This window comes from Petaurus breviceps, unplaced genomic scaffold (genome assembly GCF_028583685.1).
Source record: "Petaurus breviceps papuanus isolate PSGF00001 unplaced genomic scaffold, PetGlider_PUasm1.0 37, whole genome shotgun sequence".
In the NCBI taxonomy this organism is placed as follows: Eukaryota; Metazoa; Chordata; class Mammalia; order Diprotodontia; family Petauridae; genus Petaurus; species Petaurus breviceps.
Genome location: NW_027186296.1, coordinates 20,848,269 through 20,858,845, shown reverse-complemented (window position 1 = coordinate 20,858,845; position 10,577 = coordinate 20,848,269). Strand labels below are relative to the sequence as shown.

General features: G+C 40.7%; 1 protein-coding gene across 1 annotated transcript in view; it reads left to right on the top strand.

Annotated features, from left to right (window-relative positions):
- Window positions 1-5,795: 5,795 nt before the first annotated feature.
- LEO1 (LEO1 homolog, Paf1/RNA polymerase II complex component) overlaps window positions 5,796-10,577 on the top strand; it is a 54,356-nt gene continuing 49,574 nt past the window's right edge. The window contains exon 1 of the mRNA XM_069098061.1: window positions 5,796-5,947. Coding sequence (XP_068954162.1) covers window positions 5,890-5,947 — 58 coding nt within the window. The 5' untranslated portion in view covers window positions 5,796-5,889. The remainder of the gene's footprint in view (window positions 5,948-10,577) is intronic.

Genomic DNA, 10,577 nt, shown 5'->3' with positions numbered 1-10,577 from the left:
TATATTACAGTTTTTAAAAATCTGTGTAACAGTCTGAGATTTAGCAAAGAGGAAAGTCCAAAGGGGCAAAACCAGATAATGAATTATAAAGGTGAGTCCTTTGGACTTCAGATAAACATTTCACAGGCTTTAACAGCTTGATTGCAAGTGAAGGGGCCAGCAAGGACAATGAACTTACTTCCAGGGCATAGGTTGCATTAGCACCTTTTCCCTCTAGCTGCTCATTTGTAGGAGATGCCAAAAGGAGTCTTAGAAAGACTGGCTGATTTGGGACCTCTCCCTGTGGGCCTCAGAACTGTCCTAGCCTGAAGAGACTGGTCCTGAGGCTGGGATGGTTATTTAGCTTTAATTATTAATTTTATTATTTAATTAAATTAATTTAATATTAATATATTAATTTAATTAATAAACTTTAATTTATTTAGCAGGAGAGAGTAGACTTCTCCTGTCTCCTTCTCAGAGGTGGTAAATCTGTGAACTGAGGTTCTGAGGGAGTTAAAGAGAAGAGCCTTCTGCCAATCAAGGGGTAAGGGGTCATAGTTCTAGGAGAAATGGCACAGGAGTACTCTAACTGAATGAAGAGAAAGCAGAGTAAAGTCTGCAGCTGTGCCTCCCAAGAGCAAGCCTGGGGAGCTCAGTGGGTCCAGAGACACTACCCCTGAGATGAGTCCAGCAGTTCAGTGACCAGCAACGCCCATTCCAGCAACTATGGCCCAACCTCTGAGTGGCTTGCCCAGCAGTCTAAAAGCAATTGCCAACTAAGCTGCATAGCCCAGCCCAACCAGATGGCCCGATGAGTCAATCTGCTGCCGGGCTGGGTCAGGTGTGTTGCTTGGGTATAAGCTGGCACCTCCTTAGGCTTGGCTGCTGCTGTGTATGTGTGTATAGATACATAATATGTGTCCAAGTACAGATGTGTGTATATTTACATAAACATATGTGTATATAAAGCAAAATGTGTATTTATTATTTCACACACACATGCAATGTGCCCAAATGCACATGTATATGTACATATATACCCCTCATATAAAGCAAATTTATATTTATTATTCATTTACATAGCATGCCCCAGTAATATATGTGCATATTTACACATATGAACACACATAAAACACATGCCATAGTTATTAACACATGTGCCAAAATACATGTCTATTTATACACATAAGCATATGTAAAACAAAACTTATGTTACATACACATATGCCCATGTATGCATATATGCATATTTATATACATAAAAGAACTGTTCTGTTTATATTCTACATATACACATGTGCTCAAATACATACATTTGTATGTTTATATATAAGCACATATGCATAGAAGTCATAGTCATTATTTTACACACTATCCAATGCCCAGTTATTCACATATATTCAATATATGTATATAAACAATTTTACATTTAAATTTATGATTATATATAACAAATAAAATATTTCTATATATTTACTTATTTATACCCATACACTTATTCTCATTTGATCCTCACAATAATCCCATGAGGTAAGCACTTTTATCTCTGTTTCCTAAAAAAGTTATTTTAAAATTTTATTGAGAATGTTCATTAAAAATTTTTTTAGGGGTGGCTAGGTGGCACAGTGAATAGAGCACTGGCCCTGGAGTCAGGAGGACCTGAGTTCAAATCCGGCCTTAGATACTTAACACAAAAACTAGCTGTGTGACCTTGGGTAAGTCACTTAACCCCAACTGCCCTCCAAAAAAAAAAGCAAAAAAATTTTTTTAGCTTCAATTTCTTCCCCTCCCTTTAGCCTTTCCTCCACTAACTGAGGAGGTAAACAATAGCATATCAATTATACATATGAAGACATGTAAAACATTATCCCCAATTTGAGGTAGCTAGTTGACAATGAATAGAGCCCTGGGCCTGGAATTAGGAAAACCTCAGTTCAAATATTGCCTCATATGTTTGCTAACTGTGTAACCCTGGGCAAAGTTACTTGACCTCTCAGTCTCAATTTCCTCATCTATAAAGTAGGAATAAAAATAGCACCTACCTCTCTGAGTTTTTGTAAGGATCAAATGACATACTAGTAAAGTGCTTTGCAAACCCCATAAACAGCTACTGTTTTGCAGATGAGGAAATTGAGGTTGAAAGGGGTCATTGACTTGCCATCTCCATCATTTGTAAAATGATAGGATTGTATTAGATGAAGAAAAGGGCTCTACATTTTAAAAAGACTCTTATTTTTAGCTCTAAATATAAGATACCCTTGAGAAAAAGTACTAGAGATATTAAATGACCTATTCACAGTCATACAAGGTAGATAGGTATTTTCAAGGTATCTTTTTTTTTTTTTTTAAAGCAATCAGGGTTAAGTAACTTGCTCAAGGTTACACGGCCAGTTATTATTTCTGGGTGTGGTGCTGAGTATCTGAGCCCGGATTTGATCCAGTGTCATCCCAACACTGGAGCCGGTGCTCTTACTCGCTGAGCCACCTGGCCGCCCCTAAGCAATTGGTGTTAAGTAACTTGCTCAAGGTTACATGGCCAGGTGTTTCTGGGTGGGTGCTAAGTGTCTGAGCCGGAGATTCGATCTCCAGGTCTTCTCAACACTGGAGCCGGTGCTCTTACTCGCTGTGCTACCTGGCCTCCCCTCAAGGTATCTTTACAACTCTACTTCTTTTAAAATTCTAATTTTAAAATAATAACCTAATTAACAAGTTTTTAAAAATCTAAGTAATTCTTCATTTCTTCCACTAGAGAGGCTGTATGAAATACATACAGGGACTCTAAAAGCACAGGGTTTATGTGTTTGCTTCATATCCCATCCATCTTCAAGGTCTGAGTTCAGCGAATGAAAAACAATTCATACAAGTTTTGAATCTTTGTTTCAGACATTCAACAAGGATTTATCAAGTTCTAAGTGACATATACTGTGCTAAGCACTGGGATACAAAGAAAAGTGAAACCATCGTTCTTTCTCTCAGGAAGCTCACACGAGACAAGGTGCAAATGACAAATATAATTCAATACAGGTCCAAGGGTGAGATGATGGGAGCTTGAGCTAAGGTGGGGACTGTCTGAGTAGAGAGAATAAAGAGTATAGGAGATGTCGTTGGGAATATAGCAACGAGGAAACTTGGCAATAGATTGGATATGTGGAGTGAGAGAGGAGTTGAGGATGAATACATTTCCATTTTACTAACACTGGATCCATCTATAATGCTGCTTCAAGAATAGGGTCAACCATTCTACTTCCTAATCAGAACATAGGGAAGGATGAACTTACTCATTGACCAATTTTCAGTTGAAACTTATCAGCACAAGAATTTTGGGTGTAGAAATGTTTAAAAGATGGTATACAGACTTGTATATAGCTATCTGCTTTTTTGAAACTTCCCCCAAAAATGCTTTGACAAATTACATATGATAATGTACACATTATTTCACATTATATTTTTAATAAATATCTTTATTTTTAGATTTTAATATTCAGTTAAATTTTCTCCACTTTTCTCTCTTCCCCAGCCCCAAGATGGCGTGCAATCCGATATAGGCTCTACATATACATTATTTATTATTATTTTTTTCTTTCTGGAGGGGAGAAGGTAGGGTAATTGGGGCTAAGTAACTTGCCCAAGGTCACACGGCTAGTTTTCTGTTAAGTGTCTGAGGTTGGATTTGAACTCAGGTCCTCCTGACTCCAGGGCTGGTACCCTATTCATTGTGCCACCTAGCTGCCCCCAAGATATATTCTTACTAAACATATTTTCACATTCCTCATGTTGTATAGAAGAATTAGGAAGAATAGTAGGAACCATGAGAAAGAAAAAACAAAACAAAAAAAGAGAGCAAATAGTATGCTTTGATCTTCATTCAGATGCCATATTTCTTTCTCTGCATATAGATGGTATTTTCCATCATGAGTCTTTTGGAGTTGTTTTAGGTCCTTGCATTGCTGAGAGGAGCTAAGTCTATCAAAGTCAGTCATAGCACAATGTGACTGTTACTGTGTCCAATGTTCTCCTGGTTCTGCTTAAATCTTTTCAGGTTTTTCTGAAGTTTGCCTTTTCATCATTTCTTATATTTCACATTATTAAAGGATTTACTAAGATGTTCCTTTAAGACATATGAGCTTTCCTTATGCCTTTTCATTTGGAATCAGAGGTTCAGGTTTCTAATCCTAGCCTGTCATTGTATGGCTTTGGGCAAATCACTTATCCTCTGTGGGCCTCAGTCTCCTATAAAAGGAATATGTCTAAAAAGATGCTATCTCAGGTCCGTTCTGTCTCAAGAATCTTATAACCCTGTGATCTGTTGTTGTTTGTCCTTTGTTCTCAAAAAGAATTCTGACATCAGGAAGGTGATGCCATGACTTGCAAGTGAATTGGATTTAAATGAGGGAGGGCTGTGCAAAGTCCCTGTCCTCACTTTCTCCTCCAGAGCCATCTGCATCCAGTGGCAAGATATAGATCAGGACAACTGGAAATGGCCCTGGATGCAGGGGTCTCTGATCTATTCAGTAGCTAAAAGAAAAGTCTTAGGCTGGGGAGAGGAGACAAGAAATTTAAAATTAAACTATTAACATCCACTGCTAATTGTAAACACATCAGGAATATGGATAAACTATTTCTAAAACTATAATACAAGTCAATGGGAGAACAATTCAACTTATTAGCATTTGATTTATGCACTCACAGTAGATATGAGTGTATGTACAAATGTATACATGTAAAATGGACATTATGGTTCAGTGAAAAGATGGCAGGATTTGGAGTCCCAGGATCTGGCTCCAGTTATCTGGGTTTGCCTTTCTTTGTATCTCCTGTGTTTAGCTGTGTCTGGCTCAGAGTAGGCACTTACTAAATGCTTGATAACTGGCTGACTTGGGGCGTGTGTGCCTGTGTGTGTGTGTGTGTGTGAGAGACTTTGGGAAAGTGGTTTAACCTATTGATGCCTTAATTTCCCCATTTGCAAATATAAAGAGAGTTGAAAAACAATGGCCTGAGAGGTTGCTTTCAGCTCTAAATCTATGAACCCATGAAATGCTCACGTTACATATGAAAATCTTACTGGAATACCATAAAGCATGCATTTTCCCTACTGTGATCGATTTTAACCTCTCTTAACCAGTTCTTATAACCACAGGAAGCCATCTGGTTATCGTTAGGGATTAGTGTCGTTGGTCATGGGACAGGACAGAACTGTTGGACTGCCTCATCAACTTACCTAAGCAAGAACCGTTAGGAAAATAATAATTTTCTATTTATTTGAACGGTCAGAAAGAGCCCGTCAGGCCAAGATTCCTCCTCCTCTTTCCACACTGGAATTTGCCCCACATCTCCAGACTAAAATCTGGCAAGCCTAATTGGAGTTTGCAGGATGCCCCACCTATCCTTGACCTTAATTGCTCCCTGATCTAATCATTTGAGCTAAGTCTCAAATCAAATATAGTAATTTTTTTTACAAAAAGCTTTTACAAAAGAACTCAGAAGTTATTAACGTCCTAAATCAGAAACGTATTAGTATATCGCTGCAACATTAAGTTTTTTTCTAGGAGGAAAAAAAAACTCTATAAAACAAGAAACAAAGGATTTTCAACTTGGCGTGGTATCACTGTGACCTCGTTTATTCCCTCAGCTCAAGCCAACTAGGGCAGCTCATTCCGCATAGCTCCTCCCACCGAAGAAGCCCCTCCCACTCACGCCAGTCCCTCCCACTTCTTCCTCCCCTTCCATTCCTGGAGACTTAGGGCGGAGCTGGCGCAGAAGGCGGGTCTAAAGGGAGGAGAAGAGATGCTCCATTTATTTATTTTTTTATTTATTTATTTGCTTAGCTACATTTTTTGCGACAGTGTCGCGAGGTGCGCCGGTTCCTTGCCGTAAAGAAAAATAGTCACCGGCTGCTGGGGCTTCAGAATGGCGGACATGGAGGATCTTTTTGGGAGCGACGTGGAAAGTGACATCGAGCACAAAGGTTGGGCTGGGACGGCGGCTTTGGTGGTTGAGGAGAGTGGGGGTAGGCCAGGAGGACTTGAGCACCAGCACGGAGTGGGGAGGGGAGAAAGCCCCTGGGCTGTCGGGGCCTGCTCCCCCCTAATATTCCGTCTCTGGAGCCTCCAACCGGAGCCCTCCCGCGGCTGCCGGGGGCGGGGGCTCAGCCCGAGCCGATGAGGCCGGAGGTGGAGGCTTCCCTTCTTGGTTCGGCCTGGCCTCTAGCACGCCAGCCGTAGCGGCCCTGCCTGGGCTTCTAACGGTGCGGAGAGGGGTGTCGGCGTCGGAGTGGGGGGGAGGGGGATACAGAGCCAGAGAGGAGAATTCGCCGGTGTTTGCAGGCTGATTTGGGAATAGTTGAGGTGGTGGGCCCCGGGGCACGAAGCGGGAGGGGGGCGGAGAGGGGTCTGTTTCTGATATTGTGGGGCTGTATAGTGGAAATGGGTGAGGGGCTCTCACCATGCCCTGAAAATCCTCTTGAAGGAATCCGAAGGTGGGTGTTTGATGTTGGGCTGACTGCTTAAAAGTGGAGAAAATAGAGGGTGGGGAGGGAGCTTTAGAGATTGGGGACAGGGGATGCCTGGAGGAGATTTGTGGGAGAAAGAGAAGGGGTATCGCTAAAGAATATTTGAGGTTTAGGGGCATGTACAGGGATGTGGTGCTCCCTCCTGTTCTTCGGTTCAGCACCTCATCACTTCTCACTGGAACTATTGAAGGGGCTTCCTAGTTGATCTCCTTTGCCTCTGCTTTCTTCCTTTTCCGCTCAGTCCTCCACATAGCTGCCAAATTCGTATTCTTTATTATAGCATGGGTTTGGCCGTGGCACTCTCTGTAGGATAAAACGTCACTAATTTGACATTTTAAGCCCTGAACAGTTTAGTCCCATCCTACCTTTTTATTTTTCTTCTATTCAGCGAGCATATATTACGTTTCTGCTAAGCACTGGGAAGGCAAACACTTTAGCTTAATAGTCTCAGCTTTCAGGAAAAGGACTGAGACTCTCTTTTTACTAGACTTACATTTTACTAGGAGTGAGGAATTGGAGATGTAAAAATGTGGCAGAAGTCTTCCTCTGACTATTCAGGGTAGTATAGAGGTGTTCCTGGAATCTTAATTCCAGCAGAAGCTTATTATTTATTTATTTAAGCTTTATTTATTTATATAGATACTAAATTAAAAAATTTTTTTTCTTGATCTCTAGAGCAAGAGTGTGAGGTATTATGTGTAAAATAAACTACCTCCCCCCACCAAATAATAAGACAGAAGGCACAAAAATGAAAACTCTTCTGGTGATGGGGCAGAATTTTAAATAAATAATAAGCTTATTACGTTTCTCTCTTTCATGAACTCCCTGGTCTAGCTCATCTGGTCCCCTTGCTCTTCAGACATGGAGTCCCATTTACCATTTTTGTACTTCTGCATAGGCAGTTCCCCATTCCTAGAATTCACTTCCTCTTCATCCAGGCATCATAGTATCTCCAGTTTCCATCAAAGATCAGCTCAAGTTGCATCTAAAGGATGTTTTTTTTCTCATAATGTGAGTTGCTAAGTGTCTCCCCCAGTCGCCAGTTATGTTTCATTTATTTAGATGTGTGCATATTATTTTCTGATTAAATACATAATTCCTTTGAGATCAGGGACAATATTGTCTTTGTGGTCCCTAGCATGTTGCCTGGTACAAAGGTGCTTAATAAATGTTGGTTGATTGCCTAAGTCAATGGAGTCTGTAGCAGGAAGCTATCACAGTGAAAGAGTTGTGTTTGAATGGGTGGAGGATGAGTGGTTGATAGAATAAGGGGTGTATTTAAAAATGTGTTGAAATACCAGCCTGGATAAAAGTGTGTAAGGGTAGGGCTGCTCTTGTGAGGTGCCCTGTTCTTGTCCTTGTCCTCCTTGTTATTTCTGCAGCATTTGACACTCTTGACTTCTCTTTCCTTCCAAAGACTTCTTCTCTTAGCTTCTGTCACATTTGGCTTCTACAATTTGATTCTTGGTTCTTACTCTGTTTGTCTGATTTTTCCTTCCCTGTGTCTCCCTTGCTTGTTCATTTCCTTATTCCTACCCCTTAAATTCAAACTCATTCTTCCTCCCCCGCCCCCCAACTAACTTTGGTTCCCTTCTGATTTTTCTCTCTACTACTTTGGTGATCTTAATTACTCTTTTGGCTTCAGTTATCCTCCTTATGCAAATGACTTCCAAATTTTTATCACAGAATCATAGCACCTCAGAAGTTACCTAGTCTAACACATATTTGAACAAGAATCCTTTGTATGGTTGGTTGTTGTCTTTCCTTCCCAAAGAGACCAAAATGACATCACTGTGTTGGAGTCAGACCTGGAAGACTCTACCACAGGTCAGACCCAAGTAGTCCAGAGGAACACCTGGAGTGGAAATGACTCTAAATTTTCACATCTCACATTTCTTTTAAACTACTGTAATGCTGCTTTGCTCCTAGAGCACAGTACCTTCTTTGATGCAGGCAGGCCATGCTGGGCAGGCCTTTGTCTCCCATGTCACACAATTGATTCCAGAGTTCTTCAGAGAGACTGTGAGAGTGTCCTTGTACTGCTTCTTCTGACCTCCTTGTGAGCAATTGCCTTGTGTGAGTTCTCTGTAAAATAGTCTCTTAGACAAACATTTGACATTCATGTGTCCAGCCCATTGAAGTTGTACTCTCTGCAGTAGAATCTAAATGCTTGGCAGTTCAGCCTGAGAAAGGACCTCAGTGTCTCATACCTCATCTTGCCAGGTGATCTTCAGAATCTTCCTCAGACAGTTCAGATGGGAATGATTCAGTTTCCTGGCATGGCACTGGTTGCACAGGCATACAACAATGAAGTCAGCAAAATGCTCTCTAGACCCGCAGTTTTGTAGGCAGCCTAATACCTCCTTTCTCCCACATTTTCCTTCTGAGCCTAGCAAACACTGAGCTAGCTCTGGCAATACATGTGTCAACATCACCATCTTTGTGTATGTCACTGGAAAGTATACTGCCAAAGTAAGTGAACTTATCCACAGTATTCAGAATTTCTCCATTTGCTGTAACTGGTGGTTCTTCATATGGATGGTGCAGAGCTGGCTAGTGGTGAACCTCTGTTTTCTTGGTGTCAATTTTAGGTGAAAATTAGCACAAGCAGCGGAAAATCTATCCATACTTTGATGCATTTCAGCTACATTGACTTTATGCATTGAGTTCACTGTGAGTCCCATCTTATTATGTGGCCCAAGTATTTAAGCTTCCGCTTCAGTGTCTGACCTTCCAGTGGAATAGCCTGAATTAATTTCTTTAAGTATTGACTGATTAGGTCTCCTTGCTGTCCAAGGGACTCTCAAAAGTTTTCTGTACAACCACAGTTCAAAAGTGTTGAATCTGTGGCACTCAACTTTATAGTCCAAACCATAGTTTTGAGTATATGGGCCTTTGTAAGCAAGGTTACGTTTGCTTTTTAAGTGGGAAAGCCAATTGAACACAGTAACTTTGCAGGACTTGTTTTTGATGAAGCCATGTGGGCCTTTTCTATTTTCTCAGTCCCCTTTTTTTTTTTTATTGATTCCATCTCTTCAGTATCTCTTGCATTCATCAACCTTTTCCACAGCTACCCTAGATTAGGCTTTATCATCTGACAATTGAGCTTCTAGTCACCTAGCCACCCACTCTAGTTAGGGTCCTCATCATCTTTTGTATGGACTATTGTAATAACTTCCTAATTCATGTCCTTGCATCTAGTTTCTTCTGTTTTCAATCCATCTCCACTCAGCTGCTGAATCGATATCCTAAAAGCACAGATATAATTTAATGAATTGTCACTCTTTGTTCAGGAAGTTTCAATGACTCCCTGAAGGATAATATGCAAACTTTTCTATTTGGGACTCACAGCCCTTCATACTCTGACTTCAGCCTCTCTTTGTAGACTCATTACATATCATCCCCCCCTCCCCCCACCCGTGTTCCAGTCAAACTGGCCTACTGGTTCTCTTCTGCTCAGAGTATTCCATTTGCTGCCTTTGCACAGGATGTCTCATGCTTGCGATGCTTTCTTTCCTTCCCTCTGCCTTGTGGTACTCCTGGCTCCCTTCAGAACTCAGCTGAAGTATTACCTCCTTCAGAAGTCTTTTTCTGATCTCCTGAGGTGTTTGTGCCCACTAACCAATCACTTTGTGTTTCCTTGGTGAACATGTTTTGTCCTCATTATTTCTGTTAGCAGAGAATAAGCTCCCTGATGGCAGAGGTTTTCCCACATTTGTATTTGTACTCTCCAGTTCATAGTAGGCACTCAATAAATGCTTATTGATTGATTGGTTGTAGTACCATCCACTACCTTTTTTCATTTCTTTTGAAATGTTTCCCTCCGTTAGATTTTGAAAATATGTTCTTTGGTGCCTTTTAAAAATTTGGTTGGCACACATTTCTTCTGAGTTTGTTTGGTTAGGTCCATTGGCTTCTTAAATTTTCCTTGAGTTGCCATTTCTACTTCCTCACACAGCACATAAGAACCTGAGCTGTTAGAGTCTAAGGTTGTTGATGATAAGAAAGGATTACTATAAAAATACTTTTAAAAAATTTTCATTTTGAATCAATTTGTTCTTCCAGATTAATGTATAATCTTGGATAA